General features: G+C 39.3%; 1 protein-coding gene across 16 annotated transcripts in view; it reads left to right on the top strand.

The window, feature by feature from the left end:
• PUM2 (pumilio RNA binding family member 2) overlaps positions 1-20402 on the top strand; it is an 87538-nt gene extending 67136 nt beyond the window's left edge. For 11 of the 16 annotated variants that reach the window (XM_055120782.1, XM_055120789.1, XM_055120783.1 and 8 more), the window contains 8 exons: positions 3994-4261; positions 6324-6453; positions 9220-9354; positions 11980-12117; positions 13079-13204; positions 13408-13529; positions 14112-14304; positions 17233-20402. In XM_055120782.1, the coding sequence (XP_054976757.1) occupies positions 3994-4261; positions 6324-6453; positions 9220-9354; positions 11980-12117; positions 13079-13204; positions 13408-13529; positions 14112-14304; positions 17233-17364 (1244 nt within the window). In that variant the 3' untranslated portion in view covers positions 17365-20402. The remainder of the gene's footprint in view (positions 1-3993; positions 4262-6323; positions 6454-9219; positions 9355-11979; positions 12118-13078; positions 13205-13407; positions 13530-14111; positions 14305-17232) is intronic. The other 5 variants (XM_055120790.1, XM_055120781.1, XM_055120792.1 and 2 more) reach the window with 1 other exon arrangement.
• The last annotated feature ends 1107 nt before the right edge of the window (positions 20403-21509 follow it).

The following is a 21509-nucleotide window of genomic DNA, read 5'->3' as shown; positions in this document are numbered from 1 at the left end:
CCTGCCCTCCCCACTTCGCTTCCCCAGACCTTTCACACTCAAGAAAGCATGTGCTCTACCATTTGTTCTCTTCCCCGGGTGACATCTTCAAGCCCTGCACCAGTATCTTCTCAGGGAAATGTAATGAAAGCAATTAATTATAGGGTATTTGCCTTCATTTGTCATGAATTGGAGAAATACCTATGGAAGTGGCATATAAGAGGCAATAAAACACTATTGTATTATATACTCTAGCTTGAAAGTTCTGGCCGACTAGCCGCATAGCATGCCATTTTTGGATTGCATGACATCATCTGTGAAAGTGAAATACAGATCTCTGACCTTTCACTTTTATCTTTTAAACGGGTGATTAGGAATTGTCAGTTTGGGCTGAAAGAAGGTGCTAACCTTGCATGCAGCAGACCTGGTGTCCCATATGGCCCCCTGAGGCCCACCAGGAGTGATTCCGTGAGCACAGATCCAGGAGTACCACTGGGTGTGCCCCCCTCCATGTGCACACACGTACACACTCTGTGGCAATGGTGCAGTGTTTTAAATGCTAAATTAAAGGGGCCTTCTTTCCCTTTAACAGTTCAGGATAGGATACATTCTTTAAAAAAAAAAACAAAACTACCATTAACGGTGGTATGCATATAATTGAACTGTTTATATACTTGTTTTAAATTTTGGGATAAATTTAGAAACTTACTGGATGTTAGATTTAGAGTACCCTTCACCAGATCCTCTCCTTTTTTATTTTTGGTTAGGGGGCCACACCTAACTGTGCTCAGGGCTTACTTCTGGTTCTGCACTCAGCGATCTAACCCAGGTGAGCCTTGTGCAAGATTGTCCTATCTCTCCACCCCCCTCACTGGTGTGTGTTTGTGTTTTTTTTTAATGAGAAGAATTGATTTGAGAATTCGTTTAGATGAGACGCATTACATTTGTTTGTCATGATTCTTTGGTTTTGAGCTGTATGTTTTGATGACCTCAACTAGTTTGAAGAGTGTTGATTAATTGTGGAATGCGGCTTAATTTTCCATTGAATTTTGAATGCTAGTTAATAGTAGGCAACCAATTTAACAATATTTGCTGTATGTAGGGCCAGGAGATGGTACAGCCGTTAGTGCCTGTGCCTGGAGTGGAATACATCCAACCCAGATTTGATCCCTGGCTCCACAAGCTCAAGCAGTACCGCATTCTCGGAATTGAATCATAGGCCTCTAAGCACTGCTTAGGTTTCCCCTCTTCCAAATATGTATTTGCTGTCTTTATAAACTGGGTTTTTAATGCTTATTTTGTTTGTAAGAGGTGTGTGTCCCAGTGAATTTTGGGTAGTCTAGGGAGCTTGGGCTGTGCTCAGAACTTTTACTCAGTGCTCAGGGATCAGTGGCGCTTGGGGTGCCACTACCTGTATATACAGTGCTGGGGATTCAACCAGTATGGATTGCAGTCAAGGCAGGCGCCTTACCCTCTGCTTTTCTCCAGCCCTCAAGTTATTTTTTTATAATTTGTCAAAGTGCATCAAGAGTTTGATGTTAGTTAATAGAACATAATTAAAGGCTATCTAGATGTTTAAGAAATTCTTATTGGATTGTGATAGAATTTACAAGATGCCAAATAAAATTGACAATCATAGCCTGAGGGAGGTACATATTTTGAATTTTATCAAAAATCTTAGGAACATTAAAGATAAAAAGAGAATTAAACTTTATGTTTGAGATAAGGGTAAGTAGCAGTAGAGAGACAATGAAGAAGGGGCAAGAAATTAGCATGCTACTTGGAAATTTGTGAGAATAGGTTTGAAATTGTTTTAATATCATGCTGAAAAATCCAGAGGATGTATGACAACAGCATACTGTAGGGGTTTAGCTGGGGGGTGGTGGGTGACTCACAGAGAAGGCACACCTGGATGGTGGGGTATAGTGGCCTTGGGTGCTAGGGTTGGGATGCTTTCTGTTAGTTGCTAAATGAAAGTTCATTTTCAGGGTTTTGTTTTTTTTCCCCCACTCGTAGACAAGGGAGGGTAGTAGACGGAATAAGTTTAGGAAAGTCATCTGAGTTTATTCAAAGTGGTGGCATTTAAAACGAAAAACAGAACTGTGTCTTGTAAGAAAGCAAGTTGGTCTGGTGAGCAGGGTACCCCTGTAGTTGAGAGTTGGAGCCATTGATAGATTTGATAAATAGAAATGATTATAGGAAACAAGGATTCATAGGGAGTCGGGCAAGCCAGTGTTGTTGAATCATTTTTTAATTTATATTGTTACTGAATTACTTTTTTTTTGTACTGGGTTTTGAAAGCTTGTAGCATTGGAGTGAACTTGGTAATTGAAGTTAGTGTTTTTAGTCTATAAACTGTCACTGTCATCCCGTTGCTCATTGATTTGTTCGAGCGGGCACCAGTAACGTCTCTTATTCTGAGACTTATTGTTACTGTTTTTGTCATATCCAATACACACGGGGAGCTTCCCGGGCTCTCCGAGAGGGTCAGAGGAATCGAACACGGGTCGGCCACGTGAAAGGCGAATGCCCAACCGCTGTGCTGCTGTGCTATGGCTCCAGTCCTGCAATGGAAGGATGTAGAATACCCATACTTGCTGGGCTACAGGAGTTTCCGGTCTTTACTGGAGTGCACGTCTTGTTGCTCGTCGAGTTCCCCTGCAGGGCCCCAAGCGTCTGGTCGACATAGATGGACCAGATATAGCCAGAAATGGCCCCTAGGTCCCCAGAGCACTCTTTGGAAGGCCACAAAATGTTTAAAAATAGATATTTGTGATCTTTAGTTGGCTTTCCATACATATATGTAACTGTAGTCTGCCAGACGTTGTTTTGTAGGCATCGGGCATATAACATACAGGTGGCTATAATTTTGTGACTCTAAATTGGAGAAGAAACTCAGGACTCAAATAACTAATAATAATGTATATTGTACCGGACTCTTGGAAATACACAAAATAAGCCAGGACAGTAGGGAGAAAAAGTAAAAGAGAAGTGCTTTCAGGTCACATTCAGGGTCGGGATTCTTACATTACTCGTTGTCCTTTAAGTCTTTTTGGCCTTTGGTGCCTCTGTCTGACTGTGCTGACAGTGTGTCCTGGCATCAGCCACGCCTGACCTGGCCTAGACATGCATCACTCCTCCTCATGAGAATGGCGTATGTGATAGTGGGAACGCTAATGGTGAATTTTGTTTACCTGAACTACTAAAATCTGCACTTTACCATTTTCTATACATTTTTTTTTTAAAAGGACACTGCCAAGTACTTTTAGGCTGTTATTTGTAACAAAAAATTCTTAATATTTTTGTTTCTATTGAATACTGCCCTTCCATTTTCGTTTTGAATATCATGTGTTAGGGATTTTTTTAATACACTCAGGTCTCAAGCTCTAGAAGTAAATGCTATGTATTACGATTAACTATAAAAATAATTGTTTTATGGAGAATTTAATTTTTAGAAAATATTTTAAAGTAGTTTTAATCTGAATAATTTACCTAATATCATAGGGTTGGTTCTTCTAACCTCATGTTTTACCAGTGGGTTAACTAAGAAATAGTTTTTCTTTTCATAGTATACAAGATATAGTGTACTTAAAACATATTTAAAATAAGTACAGATGTAGCCCTTGGTATTTTCATCAATACCAAGGAAATTTCCAATTAAAATTTCAATGGCTTAAGAATATTTGCATTTGCTTATAATTTGCTTGTTAATGTAAAAGTTTCTGTTGCTGGTTTCAGTATTATGGTATTGATACTTGTATGTATGACATTAGGTATTATAATTGTCTTTAAATTGTCGAGAATTAATACAGGTTTATTTCCTAGCCCTAGTCTCCCTATAACTGCATAAACACATATATACATAGGGGTTTTTCTCCAACTTTATAATTTCCTCTTGTAACAAATCGGGAGTTCTTGAATGAGTATTTCTATGCCATTTTTAGTTTTAAATAACTTTGATTTGCAGAATGACTTTGTCCAAATGACTTGCTGACCACAGTTGCTTTGTTGTAGGAGGACTGACAAATGGTAGTGGTCGATATATCTCTGCAGCACCAGGAGCAGAAGCAAAATACCGAAGTGCCTCAAGCACTTCCAGTCTATTTAGCTCCAGCAGCCAGCTCTTTCCTCCTTCTCGACTTCGCTACAATAGGTCTGATATTATGCCTTCGGGCCGAAGTAGATTATTGGAAGATTTCCGGAACAACCGCTTCCCAAACCTTCAACTTAGAGACTTAATTGGACACATAGTTGAGTTTTCTCAAGACCAGCATGGTTCTAGGTAGGTAAAATGATTTTTTTCTTTTTAATTGAATCACTGTGAGCTACACTTAGAAAGCTTTCATGTTTGAGTTTCAGTCTACAATGATCAAATACCCATCCCTCCACCAGTATACATTTTCCATCACCAATGTCGCCAGTATCCTTACCACCAACCCCACCCCCCCACACACACACCTCTATGGTAAATATGATTTAAGCTATTTCCGGTTGCCTTCTTTTCCCCCCTGCCTTGAAGAACAACCCCCCCCCTTTTTTTTCTTAAGCTAAAATTGTTTCACATGCATAAATGCTGGAATTTAAAATTGATCTGGCCAGCATGAATTATACTTTTTGTATTAAGGCATGAGTACAGATTTTCAGTTTATTTTTTATGATTCCTTGGTTTCCTTCCGTGAGAATGTGTTGTTTTGTGCTGCACCTGGCTGTGTTGGTGAACGACACTGCCAGCTGAATGCATGGGGGTGACCATGCAGTATCTGGGTGCCAAGCGGACCCCAACCTAACAGTGAGGAGAAATTCACCTTTAAAATAATGCTCTGAATTACATTCATGAGTCTATCCTAGGTATATACTTTGTCTAAAAAGAAACTTTAAATGAATTTTGTGTTTCTTCCTACATTCTTGCTTGATGTGACCTGGCTTAAGTTGGAACATTTCACTTTGTAGCGAAATCTGAAGCTATTGTGTAGCTGTAGATGAGCTAAAATGTTTGAGGTAGGTCTCAATGTTCTGGAGCGAGCTCTGGAAGGACAATAGTGATAGAAATCCTAGCCTGTTAACTTGGAGGAGTTCTTTCTGCGGGCTGGTTTTTGGGCCATATCAGTTTGGGGATCTAAGCCCATTTTATGCGGTACTGAGGATCAAACGCAGCCCCTCACATGCAAGTACTTGCTGAGCTCTGTTCCCCCTATAAAATAATAGTTTTAGGGACTGGAGTGATTGTACAACAGGTAGGGCGTTTCCCATGCACACGGCTGACCCGGGTTCGATCCTCAGCATCCCATTTGGTCCCCTGAGCACCTTCAGGAATGATTCCTAAGTGCAGAGCCAGGAATAACTACCCCTGTGCATTGCTGGGTGTGACCCAAAAAGCAGAAAAGAAAAAAAAATAGTTTTAGGTTAGTTACATAGAGAATTTTCTTTCCCTTTTTCTCCCGCTCCTACACTGGTGCAGGTTTGTTTTAACCTTCCTTCCCGCACACCCGGACAGACAGCAGCCACTCCCTTTACCTTCCCAGGGTAACACTGTCTGTGGCTCCAGGCCAGGTCTCAACTGCAGGTACTTTCAAGCCAGGCACATCATAGCCTGCCTGCCTGCCTTCCCCCCAGATAACTTCCTCATCATCCATTTCATTGTCTAAGCGGGGGGGGGGGGGGGGGGGGGGGGTTGGGAGGGGGGGGGTGTCCTTGAGGGAAAGTGAGGTGTGTTCTGGAGAGAGCACAGGTTGGGGGGGGGGTAGTTTTTCTTGAAACTGACTTTGAAAGACTTGAGGGTAGGGAAAGGCAGGAGCACAGGCTTCTCCAGAGCGGAATAGGAAAGCGAGATCCGTCTTCATTGGAGAGCAAGCCAGTTACATACTGACTTGACCTTCCCAGAATACTACTATTCTAAAGTTCCTTAGGAGAAGCAAATGAACCTTGTGTTACTTAACAGTGACTGGCTTAGAAATTTAACTCTGTTGATGTATATTATTTCTAAGAGACTCTTTGGTGTTCTAAAATAGATGTTTAGTAATATTGTGTGTTTCAAAGGACAGATAATAGTTTGAAATTTTAAATAATTTTTAAACACTCAAATTTCCTCTTGTTGATTTTAATTGTACTAGAACTAACTTGAGAAGGATTAAACATTTTTCAGTGTTAGCTATTATTTTTAAATACGGTATTTTAAAGACATAGTTTAAGACCTCATTTTAAATTGTCCAATTGTTGTATAAAGTGTTATTAAAATAATTGTGGAAATAATTTTTGTGGGTACATATGTGGAACTGTGGGTGATAAATAAGTGCAGATTTTTGCAGGCACCTTTTTTTTTAATGTTTAAAATTTTTCTCACATAGATTCATACAACAAAAGCTAGAGAGAGCTACTCCAGCTGAGCGGCAGATGGTATTCAATGAAATTCTACAAGCAGCCTACCAATTAATGACGGACGTTTTTGGCAACTATGTCATACAGAAGTTTTTTGAGGTAAGTTCACTCCCATATTTGTTGTATATCCATCCAGTTCTATGTTTGATGCTTTTAAAAGCTTTGAGAGTTGATGATAATTCACATGTAAAAATATGAGCTAGTGAGAATGTACTTGCAGATCTGATAATTCAGAATATGTAAAAACTCAAAAGTCAACGACAAAAGGATATATAGTAAAAGGAGTAAAAAGCTTAAAAGAGTTTAAATGACTAATATTAGATATTATTATTTATCATTGGGGAAATGCAAATCAAACCCATACCTTTCACCTTACATCTCATAGAATGATTCTGTCTGGAAAATCACACATGTTGAAAGCTGGAGAAAGAGATAACTAAATGGGCTATATGCATGCTTTCCATGTGGGATACATACCTGCATTTGAAATCTGGCACTACATCGTCCCCTGAGCACCATCAGACATAGTCCAAAAACAAAAATAGAAAAGGAAAGAAATTTATTTTGGTTATGTGGAAAAGTTGGACGTTTTGTACATTGTTGGTAGGAAAATAGTTGTGTATCACTGTAAAATACAGTTGGCAGTTCATCGGAAAAACTGAAAAATAGCCCAGCAGCTCCACCCATAGGGTTAACAGAGAGAGCTCTATGGACTGAATTCCTGCTCTGTGTGCAAGAATCCTGGGTTTGTAAGGCGCCAAGCCAGAGTAGCCCCTGACTACCATCTGGGGTGACCTTGAAACAGAAAAAGGACTTGGCACCATTGTTAGTTTTAGTTATTCATAATCAAAAAGATAGAGTAAATACACAGGTATCCAGTCGATGAATGAAAATCAAACTGTTGGTGTGTGAACAGAATTGTAGCTCAGCTCAAGAGGAAGTGAAGTTCTGATCTGAAAAAGGCAGAAATTAGAAGTCAAACATCATAGGATGACAATTATATGAGTTAAGAGATTGAATAGATGAGGTTTGTTTTCCCTAGCGGTGAAGGAAGAGTGAGAGCTTGTGCTTCAGTCAGATACTGATTCTGCTGGGATAATGGAAGATAATTTGAAAAAGAGAGTGGTGATAGTTACACAGCAGTGTCATTTTTTTTTTCTTTTGGAGGGAGCAGGGGCTTTCTGGATCTCACCCAGCGATGTTCAGGGCTTACTTCTGGCTCTGCACTCAAGAATTACTCCTGGCACTGCTCAGGGGAACGTATGGGGTGCCAGGGGGTTGAATCCCAGTCAGAATCAGGCATGTGGCAAGGCAAATGCCCTCCTTGCTGAACTACTGCCTTACAGCAGTGTTTATAATTGAATTGCATCCTGAAAGTGACATATTTCAAAGTATATATATTATATACAAATGGGACATTCTAGAGAATGGACCAAACCCCACATAGCAAAATATGGGGGGTTTTTTTTCTTTTTTTTTTTTGCTTTTTGGGTCACACCCAGTGATGCACAGGGGTTACTCCTGGCTCATGCACTCAGGAATTACTCCTGGCAGTGCTCAGGCAACCATATGGGATGCTGGGAATCGAACCCAGGTCAGCTGCGTGCAAGGCAAATGCCCTACCCACTGTGCTATCGCTCCAGCCCCAGCAAAATGTTTTTAAATATATAGACCTGCCTATTTTACTGTTTTTAATTAAATTATTGATACTCTGTTTTTTACAGAACAATTAATAGTGGTTCTAATGCACATAATTCCAATACTGCACCTATCACCTGTGCCCACCTCCCCAAGGACCCCAACTGTGTGGATCAGTTCTCCCATTTTCTTGTCTCTGAAATGTTGTTAATACCTTGCTGTATCTTGCTATATCTTTACATATGAAATATATCAATTTATGAGAGAGAATTCTGCATTCTTTCCCTTTTGACTAACTTCACTTAGCACAATAGCCTCTAGTCCTATCCATGTTGCTGCAAATTGCATTTTTGTTCTTTATTAGAATTCCATAGAATTCTATTGTGTGCATGTAACCCATACATAGTGAAGTAAATCTAGAAAATTGCATTTTTGTTCTTTATTAGAATTCCATAGAATTCTATTGTGTGCATGTAACCCATACATAGTGAAGTAAATCTAGAATTTTATTTATTTATATATAAATATATATACACACATATACAGACCACAGTTTTTTGATCCATTCATCTGTAGTTGGCTATTTGGTTTGTTTTCATATTTCGACTGTTGTCAAATAAGTATGGAGGTGAACATAGGTGTGCTTGTATCTTTTCAGTTTTTTGTTTGTTGTTTTGTTCTGTTTCCTTTTTGGGTCACACCCAGCGATGCTTGGGGTCCATATGGGGTTCTGGGAACCAAACCCAGGTCATCCACATGCAAGGCAAACCCCTGTGCTATCTGTCACTCCAGTCCCCCTTTTCAAATTGCCTAGTGTTTAGGGGATCAGTGCCAAGAAGTGATATCGCTGAGTCGTATGGTTATTTCTTTAAGCCTAAAAATCTGTACGCTAACTTAACTTACGAATTTCTTCCACAATTATATCAAGATATGGATAAGAATTATTTGGCCTGAATGCATGGCTCAGGTTCATTTTCCTAAAGATAACGGAGATTTTATTCTAGGTGTTTGTTTGTTTTTTCCTAGTTTGAAATAAAGATGTGTTGGTGATTACAGAATTTTAAACAATAAGGCTTTAAAAGTTAATATGGTGTTTCAAGCACCTTAAGTTTTACCTCATACTTCCTTCTGTGTGTGATGTTTTATATATTAAGGTATCTGCAAGTGGATTTTGTTTAACAAAGTCATATGATTGAGTTTTACTGATAACATGTTCTTTTTCACTAGTTTGGGAGTTTGGATCAAAAATTAGCCCTGGCTACTCGAATTCGAGGTCATGTCCTGCCCTTAGCCTTGCAGATGTATGGCTGCCGTGTCATCCAGAAAGCACTAGAGTCTGTTTCATCTGACCAGCAGGTAATTGTAAGTTAACGACAAACTTTTTGTATTTTACCCCATTTTTTTTTTTTTTTTTTATATTTCTGCAACCTTGGAGTGGATTATTTCCTTGGACTGAAGCATTTTTTAAATGTCTCAAGTAACACGCGGATTAATTTATATCAGTTTCTCTGTCCTGTTCATTCTCATTAGCACCGTTTTATCTCCAAATATAAATGAAGATACTTGAATACATTCTACATGATAGCAGGGTGAATTGCTATTACCTTATCTATTGTATTTTCTCTTATATTATCATGTATACATTTTGCCATTCCAGTACTTCTTGAATGGTATCACAGTGTGGAAATTAATTGCATTCCTGTATGCCAGTTAAAATAACACTACAATTTTTTTTTTTTTTTTTTAATCAGCAGAATATAAGAACCTCCTTAACAGTGCTACGGTTATTCAAGAGGGAGAGAAAGGTGGCTAGAATGATAGTAACAGTGGGTAGGGATTTTGCCTTCAACCCAGTCAACTCAGGTTCAATTTCCAGTATCCCTTATGGTCCGTCAACTACCACCAGGAGTAATTACTGAGTGTGCAGAGACAGGAGCCCTGAGCATTGTCAGGTGTGATCCAAAAAGCTGGCGGGCCCACCCCCCCCCCCAAAAAAAAAAAAAAAGAAAGAAAAGAGAAGTTAGATCAGAGGTATATCATGTTAATTTTGAAACGATTCACATTCCAGTCACATTTTTTGGATTGGGGGCAGGGCATAACTGACCAGAATAATAATTCCTTAGTTCAAATAGACAAGAATATTTATATTCAGTATACAGAATAAGGTTAATGTTAGTCCATTAACATTACTCGGTTTACTCTTGGCCAGGCACAGAGAACAATATGGGGTGCCAAGGGTTGAACCTGGGTCAGCCACTTGCAAATGAAGCTCCCTACCCACTGTACAATCTGTCCAACCCCGTTCCACTAGGTTTTTTAATTGTGGAAACAGCACTAATTGGTAGGATTTTTGAATTAAATTATGTGACTTTTATAACCCCAAATAGTGTTTTTTATATAACTGAGTTAACATTAGTAAATACTTAGTAAATTAGAGAGGTCAGCTGTGGCTCATAACTGTACATAGTGAAGTAAATCTAGAATTAGAGCAAATGTGGGCTGGGGGAGTTGTTCACAGCGTATGTACAGTGTACACACTGTATGCCTTGCATGCATCACTACCCTAGTTGAATTCTCAGCATCACATTGGACATCACTAGGGGGCATGTGCTTCTCCCCCACCCCCACCCTCACCCCCGCAATAAAGACAACTCTGTAATATGCATGAATGAATATGTGAATATGTATATGCGCCAATCACAACTTTGAAAATCTTTGGGAAAATAACATTATTGCATTATTTCTTCAGAGAAAACCTGAGTTTTAGAGTCAAGCTTGGTTGGATTTACCTGCCCGAGGTGGGCGGGAGGGGCTGTCTGTCCCTCCTGGCTTTCTCAGAGCTGCTCCCACTGGCGCTGGGAGTGCTGTGCCGAGAATGGAACCTGAGCTTCCAGCCCAGTAACACGTTGTCGTTTGTTGATAAATGATCAGCAAACATTTTGCAGTTTAGAACTTACTTGGAATAAATCTGAAACTGGTATAAATGCTTTAAAGATTATAAACATATAAACAAGTTTTTTAGATAGAACAATGAGTAATGGGATTATCCACTTAGATTTTTTTTTTTCAGTGAATTTTATTTTGTGATTTAGCCCATATTTTAACTTAGTAAGAAAAGTCCCACAGGTTTGTCAGAACATGGCTGACTTTCAGTGAGAAATTTTGTTTTACTTAGTTTTAAAGGCCATACCCAGAGGTACTCATGAACCTTGGGTGCTCTCTACGCTTAATCTTACTGGTAATTGAAGAATCGTAAGCTCTCTCCCAAAATCCATAAGTCTCAGCTTGTGTAGACATAAGGTCATAAAGAAAAGCTGTGTTGAGGGGCTGGAGCAATAGCACAGCGGGCAGGGTATTTGCCTTGCATGCGGCCAGCCCGGGTTCAATTCCCAGCATCCCATATGGTCCCCTGAGCACTGCCAGGAGTAATTCCTGAGTACAGAGCCAGGAGTAACCCCTGTGCATCGCCGGTGTGACCGAAAAACAAAATAAATAAAAATAAATTCAGTAATTTTTTTTTTAAAGCTATGTTGAAATAGAGTGGGGGGGAAGGGAGAGAGGGGGACCTCACAGAAACATGTAGGGCAAATGGCAAATAACTGTTTAGGACAGATAGTTGAGAAGATTATAGGATGATTTAATATGTAAAAAGGGCTCATTTTTCTCCCTTTCTATATTTGGTAAATTTATTCAGCCATTAGAGAAACTATGAAATTCTGAATTGTCATCTGAGAAAGAAAGTGGAACATTTGCGTAGGGATCAGTTTAAATAGGTAAATTCAGCACCACTAGGCAGTTTATTAACAAGTACCCTTATCATTCGGCACAAATTTTTAGTAATTTTCACTTTCAGTGGCATCTGCTAATTATACTGGGTGCAGTAAAATTTGATATAGTCAGAGACTGGTATTTAAGTGCTTTTGTTCTCATCAGCATTTTTATTTGTTAGACTGTTGGATGTAAATATTTAAATGTCATCTTTTCTAGAGTGAAATGGTAAAGGAGCTAGATGGCCATGTACTTAAATGTGTAAAAGATCAAAATGGAAACCATGTTGTACAAAAGTGTATTGAATGTGTTCAGCCACAATCGCTGCAGTTCATCATTGATGCTTTCAAAGGCCAGGTAAGACTGCTCATTTTGCCTTCTGGTTAGTTTGCGTGACTTTTATAATTTGAGTGTTAACACAGTTTTCACCAAGTTACAAAGCTAACACCTAGTACTTTCTTATAAAAGTAGACAGAGTAATGATGTGTATTTCTGCTTCTTGCATAGATGCAAGAGAGAATAATGATTTTTTTGATATTGAAAGTTTGTAGAAATGAGGTTTAATTATTTTAGGAAGTAGAAGTTTAAAAAACCTTTTAGAATTATAGACTTAGTAATGTTTTGCAAACTTCCTGGGAAGAGGCAGGAGAGAAGACTTAAGACTTCCTAAGTAAAATAGAAGACAAAATAAATAGTAATTAGTAACTAATACCTCTTAATTACAATGTGCACTTCTGTGCCTTGCTCCCCTTAGTCTTCTGTCTTTCTGAGGGGAGGGTTTGGGCCTCACTGGGTGGATCTCCCCAGCAGGGTCAGGGCAAGTGCCAAGATAAGTTGCATGCAAGGCAGGCAAGTTTCTTGACCCCTTCAACTGACCCCTTCATTTTTGCATGTTCTCTGTCTTTTGGTGAGGTTTCTTTTCATCAGAGTAATTCTTGACTCCTAAATTTAGCCAACTGTTGCTCATTGTTTGCTCTTTTGGTATAGTCACATTAGAATTCTTCCTTTCATTTGAAGTAATTCAGAAGGTCTTTTAAAACCTATCTGCCTCTGGGCCAAAAGGGTAGTACAGTGGGTTCAATGCTTGCCTTGCACGCTGCCAACCGGGACTCCATCCCAAGCATCACATATGATTCCCCCAACCCCACAAGTGTTTTCCTGAGTCAGGAGTAAGCCCTAAGCACTGCTGGGTGGAGTGGAGTGGGGGGACATGGGGAGAGGACAAAATGTGGGACTTGGCGGGCTAAAACCTGTCTACCTTGTGCAGCTTGGGAGAAATTTCAGGAAAAGAACATTTAATTCTTCCAATTATTTACAGGTATTTGTGCTTTCAACTCATCCTTACGGCTGCAGAGTAATCCAGCGCATCCTAGAGCATTGCACTGCAGAACAGACCTTGCCGATCCTGGAAGAACTCCACCAACATACGGAACAGTTGGTACAGGTATAAACTCTCTAATTTGAAACGTTTAAATTTTCTTTAATGAATTCTGATATTTTTTCTTAAGGTAATTAATCCCTTGTTAACACTATACAAAGATAGATAATAAGTTGTACTCTAATTATACTACTAGATTTTCAGTTAAATGATGAACATCTTTTTAAAGAACAATTTTAGTGACTTAATTTTTATCTATCTATACTTAGGATCAGTATGGCAATTATGTTATTCAGCATGTCCTGGAACATGGTCGACCTGAAGACAAGAGCAAAATTGTTTCTGAAATCAGAGGAAAGGTTTTAGCCCTGAGTCAACACAAATTTGCCAGGTATCACAGTATTTTCTGGTTCCACAGACCTGTTCTTTCAATCCTTTGTCTTTTGTCAGTAGGCACAGAACTTGCATATAGGATATAACTTTGAGCAAATGTGAAAAAGCATGTACAGAATTTTGCTCTTATTACTTTCTATTTAGAAAACTCAGTCCCCAAGACCTTTGAGTAAATACAAATTTGCTCTGGCACATGTTTATTGGGCCTTATTAATGGCCTAAGTGTGTGTCTCTCTCTAATTATAGCTTTAATTTTTATGTAGCTGGTGATTTATGCCATCAAATAGAGGTTCTCCTGTGATAGTTTTGTTTTAGAAGTAATTGTAGAGACTGTCTTGCCTTGCACATATGTTGGAGGCTCTGGTGTTAATTCCTGGCACTCCCGACCCCCAAATAAATATATTTGTTCAAGGCAGTTGTAAGTGAATTGTCTTAACGTTCTGTCTTGTGGTGAGTTTAGCAATAATATATTTATGTTATATATAACATGTATAGTCCACCACTCCACCCACAATGGCTAGAGGGATCTTGATATAAAGAAAAATAAAAATAATATTTGTGTATATACTTTACTTTTCAGCAATGTTGTAGAAAAATGTGTTACTCATGCTTCCCGTGCTGAGAGAGCTTTACTGATAGATGAAGTTTGCTGCCAGAATGATGGTCCTCACAGTGCCTTATACACCATGATGAAGGACCAGTATGCTAATTACGTGGTTCAGAAGATGATTGATATGGCTGAACCTGCTCAGAGAAAGATAATCATGCACAAGGTAATGAACAAAAGTTCGTTCATTTGACTTCCTAGATTTTAATTTCCTCACATTATTACTGGAGGAAGAAAAAAAGAAGACAATTGGGTGACTTTTGGCAGATGCAGTCAGTATAGTATAGTGTTCCTTTTTGTTAATTCTGTAAAATCGACCATTTCTCAGCTGTTTGCCTAGTTGGATCTTTTTTTTTTAGGCATATTTCATTTGCCATAGCATATGAATTGAATGTTGATTTAAAGCAGAATTAAATTTTCTTACTACACTTTGTTACCCAGGTTCCTAAAGAGAATATATCGTTTTTTTTTTTCTTATGGGAGTGACTCTTTTAAGTTGCTTTTCCTCCTAGAATCTGATATGTCTCTTAAGAAATCATTGATTTCCATAGGAAAACTTCTTATTAAAAGGCCACTGGAGGGCCATAGAGTTCATTCCCAACAGGCAGAACACAAAACCTGCAGAGTTTGCCTGCAGGCGGTTGAGGTTTCGTCCTTAGCACTGCATGGTTTCCTGGAGCAACTCTGTCTAGGTTTGCTCTCCTCAAAACAGTAGTAACCGTTGGAAGAAATCATATTTGAGTATTTGTTCTTTTTTTTTTTTTTTCCAAAGTTGTTCACTAAGAAGTGGGGAAAGGTACGTGGTATTTTTTTCCCCATTGTACAAGAAGAACAAAGACCATCATTTTCCTGTCATTCTTTACTTTTTTCCTTCTACCCCACCCTCTTCCTTTCACATAGTCTTAGTTTCCTTGTCTCCTGCCTTAGTGTTATTTTGTCTGTTTATCAATTTCATTTATATTGCACACAAGAAAAAATTGTTCAGTACTTTTGTTTTCCTTCTGACTTATTTGGACTTCTTATCACCCCCTCTATTTTGCAGCAGATTGCAAATTTATTGTTGTTTGGTGCCTCACCAGACAGTGTTGGGCTGGGGCACTGTGCAGATCTGCTATCTCAGGGGTTAACTCCTGAGAGTGCTTAGGGGATCATGCAGTGCCAGGGGTTGAACCTTGCGCTCCAGCAGGCAGAGCATATTCCCTAGCTGTCTGAGCTCTCTTCCCAGTGTCCTGTATATCATTTCCCCAAAGTAGAGCCCCTTTGAGCCTAGAGGAAAGTGATCGCATAAGATCGCAAGCTTTAGTGACCAAGAGGAAGCGTAGGCACAGGAAATGGTTCCTGGGTCCTCTGCTTGGGAGGCCCACCCTCACAAAAAGGTAAACTGCACTTTCTATGATAGCAGTCTTACATCTAGGAATTGCCCTACAAAAATAACTGCATGGACCAGGAGATAGTAGAGCAGTTAGGGTGCATGCCTGTGCTACCCTCGTGAGTTCACTGCCATGGCCTAGTGGAGGTTCTCCAGGGCTCCAGAGCATCGTACCTTTGGCCTCTTGCCTGGAACTTCTGGCCTGGTTGGTTGAGAATTGCCAGAGGCAATATGTGGGGAGCATAGGCGCACCTTGAACAGTGCTTGAGAATGACATACCCAAAATGACGCATAGACATTCATATTAAAAAACTAATAATCCATGAGACCCAAAAAGCAAAAAAAAAAAAATTAAAAAACTAATAATCCAAATATCATACTTAAAGATAGTGATTAAATAATGTCACTCTTAAGATTTGGGAGATCGCTCAAGGCAGGGCGGGGGGGGGGTGGTTGCGTGGAGTATACTTGGCTCACTTTGGACCTCAAGTTTGATTCTTGGCACTTTATGGCATCCTGGGGTATAGCACCAAAAACATCCATTTCTCCCACAGTCAAATTTTTAAGTATACATTTTAAAAGAAACTTTTTAATACAAAAAGAAAGTTGAAAATACTAAAACAGAAGGGAATAGTTTTTTGGGTGTGGGGGGTTTGCTTCTGAGCAGTGTACCTGGGGCCCAGTGCTCAGATAGGCTGGACTGTTCAGCGCTTAGGCCCAATGCTTCTGAGAGTCACCAGGAACTCAACCATGGTCTGATGCATCTGCCTCCTTGACTGTATATATATCTCAGCCCTTCTAAAGTTTGGGCCTTCCTTCCCCCAGCCCCACAGCCCCGACGCTATTCTTGGGAAATCGCACCTAGTGGTATGCAGGAGACAGTGTGGTGCCCGGAATACAGTTCAGGGCCAGAGCATTTGTCTAGCAGGGAGGGCACTTGCATACCCCAAACCTTCCATATGGTCCCTAGAGCACCATCAAGGAGGAACCCCTGGGTATTGCCAGGTATGACCCAGTACCCACCCACCCCACCCCACCCCACCCCCCAAAAAATACCAGGCCAGCCATATAGAAGCCAGCCACTTTCACGTGTCAACTGTTGCAATTTATGTTAACTAAACCGAATCCAAGAGTAAACCACCAGTGGTATGTGCCATGTTAATGTAGCAGTTCCTATTTGACCCTGTACTTTTTTTTGTTTGGGGACCACACATGGATGTTCTCAGGGCTTACTATCTCTCCAAGCTGGACCTGTACATTTTAATACTGTACAAAAAAAAAATCTTGATTAAGGGGTCTGGAGAGATACTTGCCTTGCATGCGGCTGACCTGCTTTAAATCTGTGCTCCATAAAGTCCCCTCGGTACTGCCAGGAGTGAGCCCTGAGCAATGCCTGTGTGACCTCCAAAAAAGTCTTGTGTAAGTTTATACATCTAATATATGAAAAGTATTATAAATACTAGCTATTTATAAAATCATTTTCAAATTATAGAAAGATTATCACTTTTACAACGTTAAAATGTATACGCATACACGCCTTTGCTCCATGATAAAAAAATCTATGGCTCACTAGTGATACTTTCCTGCAAAGTTTGGGTTGAGTGCCTCAGACTTGTTGAGTCTGACCACTTTTTAGATTGCACTTGTAAGTCGTTGAAATGTGCTGGTGCTTTTTTAGGAAATAAGAAACTGAAAATAAATTGTTAAACAATATTTATTTTCTAGATCCGACCTCACATTACTACTTTGCGCAAATACACGTATGGGAAGCATATACTGGCCAAGTTGGAAAAATATTATCTGAAAAATAGCCCAGATCTTGGACCTATCGGAGGCCCACCAAATGGAATGCTGTAAGGAGAGAGAAGGAAGATCATGTGACCATGGGGAAAGAATGTTTCTTTTGTGAATTATCAAAACACAACTCAACTATGAATCTTCACATTTTTTTTAAAGCAAAACTATTTATTGACTTTATTCATCCATTTGTAAATTTTTTAAGGTTCTTGTGTATATTTGGGGGGTGGGGGGTGGATTATAAATTATATTCAGCCCTGAGTGGAGACCTATCAGATTGGATTGCTGGCCAAGCACAGAATGCCTGTATATGATGTAACTGTAGCAAAAGAGCTGTCACATATTTTGTAAATTTTTACTTGTAAAGTCACAAAAATAGTTTTTAAAGGAAAAAGTACAGTATTCTTTTAATAAACTGGCTTGCAGTCTGGTAGGTCTGTGGACCCCATAGCACAACAGGTTTATAGAAATGTATATAGAAATATAGTCCTTATTTTTTTTTTGTCCTTTGTGTGAAACCTTTTATAACAAATTAACAATCAACTGCATAAATATTATTAGTATTTTAAAAGGAAAGTTTAGTTGTACTTTGGTAATTCACAAACTATCATGCAAATAAAATCTCAGCAAGTAAGAAAATAATGAAATGAATTGAAATGAAGTGAACTTAAATTATTTACAGTGGATGTTGTTTTAATACAATAACTGCCCTAAATTGTGTCTGGCAATGTACAGAGCATTGTATATACTTACATATGTAATTGTTGTAAGAGGTAGGAAAAAAAAATCATGGTGACATTTCCATCCAGTTAAGTACACTAAATGAAAAGTAAAGTCCCATTTTTAATCTTTCTGTTTGGTTTGCAATGGGAAGGAGTGGAAAATTTGTATATTGTTTTGCTTATAGAATTATGTGGATGTGTTGAGGAATTGTTGAGCTTTATTTTACTTTTTCCTAGTAGGTTCAGAAAGTAGGAAACAGATAGAAGTGAAAAGGGGCCACCAAAAAGTGAATTTGATAGCTCAACATATAAGCATGATTACATACTCAGATAGCTTTTTTTGCTTCCTATAAATATAAGCATTGTGTGTGTAGAAATAGATGTAAGTTTACACTTTGAAAGCAAATCTTGTTTCAATGTTTATTATAAAAGCCTTGCTAATTTGGTAGTGATGCTTTCCTTGGTTGTACAGGTGTACATTTGTAAACCTTCATGCTGTAAATGGAATTTGTTTTATCTCTTTGGAAACAATTGCATTTTAGTGTACATTGACATCCCTGCCCTTTCTGACCTGCCATATAGTGTTGTATAATGTAAATTTATTTCTCCAAATCGAGAGTGATTTTTTAAAATTTTTTATCTTTATATGGTTTCAGATGTATGAACCAGCTTTCTTTTATTATTGTGAGAAGAATTTTGTTTTATAACATAGTTGACTCTGTTAATATGGACATGCTAGGATTTGGATAGCTTTCAAGAAGTCAGGGTATTGTGCATAATAGGAAGTATTGGACTAAGATATTTGGTTACCATGGAGGCCAATGCTTTTTCCATCTTAATTAAATGTGATCTGACTTTTTTTCTTTGTACAGAAGAGTACTGTATTTTTGAATAGCCTACTCCCAAGTAAGAGCAAATCTGTATGATAACATTTTTTTCTCTGGACATAAGACATTATAACAGTAACATGATGTACATTTACAAGCGGCCTTATGTACATTTCCCAACAATCTTTTTAAGGCAAAATTGTGACCATATGTGTATAATTAAAATCGTTTTTAATCCTTTGCCTATGAAGATATTTTGGAAAAAAAAACTTGCTTTGTATATTCAGTTTCTGAAAGATAAAAGAAAGTGCTTTGTATTTTGTTGAAGTCAGTATTTTGTATAAAACATTTATGTTGACCCACTTACGTTTAGTGCTGAAGACTAAAATGAACCATGCTATCTCTTGATTGAACCTGGAAAGGATTTTTTTATTAGAGGTCTGCAGAAGAAAAGCAATCTTCTGGGCACAATATTGAATATAATGGTTTTATCACTTAGCTGTTCATATCATGAATCTAAAAACAATGGCATGAAGTTTGGGGTGCCAGGCATAGTTTCTTGTGTTTGGTGTTGAACTATTCTAGTTTTCTAACCCAACATTCCATGTTGAGGCCATTAACGTTCAACCACAAGCCCATCTCGTCACACTGGCTCATCAGCATGTCCCAGTCACAGGGGTGCTGCTCTCATCCACCCCTGCCCCAAGAGTGGCTGGTCCCAGATGCAACTTACGTTTCAGGATCATTATCCTTATTGGAGATTGGTGTAGTGATCTTGCATTCGCACGGTTTAATTCCTGGTTTTCCTTTATCCTTCCCCTCTGTTGGCACAGGAAATGTTTTCTGCATATTTAGAAAGTCCTAGAGAATAGTATGTTGGGAAACTGAATCCTCTTTGGGGGATCCTGATGTTCCCACATGCCCCAAAGTCAGCCCTGTATTCACAATACTTTGGGGCCCATTATGGAAAAATAACTGTAGAAATTTTATGGTCAGCCGTTTTTGGTACCCATCTCCCTGATTTTTCCACCTTTGAGTACGTTGGCATGGAGTTTTGGTAAAGTCTGAAAATGACATTTCAGAGTAAAGAAACTTAATTGGGCAGAACCACTTAGGCTTTTCTCGAGTGTTTCCTTTTGACGTGGATTGTTTCCAGACCAGTTTGTCTTAAGTCCTGGCTCTTATTGGTTCATATGAAATAATGTTATGTTCACTTCTTTGTATATTATGTATAAATTAGAAAATGAAAATGTGTGAATAACATTGTATGAAATAAACCTGGTCTTGTGTTTTTCTCTAGATAAAATACCCCTCTGTACCTCATTATAATTCAGATTGCCCATCCACATTGACTTTTTAATCACATGGACTCTAGTCTGGGACCACTAATCACTCTGGTACTCTTGGTTCCCTCTACTTTTAATGCTCAGGATCTTCTAATTACATAGGACTAATCATGCACTTCCTGGGACGAAACAGCCAGTTTCCTGATGAAATGATACTTCACCAAAGTTGCTTTGAGGATTAATTAAATCACGTCTTTACCCATTGGCGTTTGTTTCCTTTCTGCATGTACTTCAGAAAGTGTACCCCGGAGTAAGGCGTGGTTGTCAGGTTCACCTGACAGGCAGATGGCCCAGCAGACTTGGCGAGCAGGATGCCCAGGTTGTCCCTGGCACTGCTGGCTGTGCCTTAGAACCGAAAGGGGCTGGGGAGATTTAGATTTGCCTTAAGTGAGGCTGCAGCATCCACTGTGCCCAGCACTGTCCCCTGAGCACCGCTGTGGGTGGCCAAAATACACTTTACGACAAACCACGGTAGCTTCATCTCGACTGTGGATGGTACTGTTACCTGTATTAACTATTGTCTATGTATTTTTTTTAGCCCAGAGGGCCAGTTTTTAAATGACTTGCACGTGATAACTACGGGATCACACACAGTTCTGATAAGCTGGGAATTAATGTTAAATGTTAATGCTATTTCTATTTTCTTGTCCCAGTTATACCTGTATAAACATGATAGAATTAAAAATAGCTCCTCACCTAGGAAAGCATACATTGTCAAGCCTCCTGGCCGTACTCACGCTGTTCCCTTAAGCGCCCAGCTCTGGTTTCTTCAGAGCAGATGTGCTTCTGAAGAAGGGACTCGAAGGCAGCAGCACGGCGAGGTCTAGCTTCCGAAAATCCTGTGTAACTTGTGAGGGGTTCTGACTGTGAATCCCATGTGGGCACCCCCGCAAGAGAGGCAGGTGTTGACTGCACCGCCAGCGGCAGAAGTCTGGGTTGTGTGTGGACTGATCAGCCTAGGTCCAGTCTTAACCCTCTTAGCTTCTTTAGTTAGTAGGGACAATGCCTTAGCTATCCAGGGCATGGGTCTGAGGAGATGCGAAGGCCGGGACAGGTTAGCCCCTAAGAGAAAGGTTAGAACTGGATGGCGTTAGGGCTAAGGTATGGCTCAATGCTGAGGTGGACTCTGACTCTTGCAACCCGGTTCCCTGAGTGTGGGAAGGGGACTTCCTCTTTAAACTCAAGTTGTGTGTTCTATTTGACAGTTCTAAGAGAAGATGATTAAGGATTACTTAGAATTTTCTTCTGAGCATCGTCAGACTTGATGGTTCAGAATTCTAGAATCCACACTTTAAGTCCTTCAGATTCAT

The sequence above is a fragment of the Sorex araneus genome, chromosome X, assembly GCF_027595985.1.
Source record: "Sorex araneus isolate mSorAra2 chromosome X, mSorAra2.pri, whole genome shotgun sequence".
NCBI lineage: Eukaryota > Metazoa > Chordata > Mammalia > Eulipotyphla > Soricidae > Sorex > Sorex araneus.
Note: the sequence above shows the minus strand (reverse complement) of the source record. Positions and strands in the feature narration are given on the sequence as shown.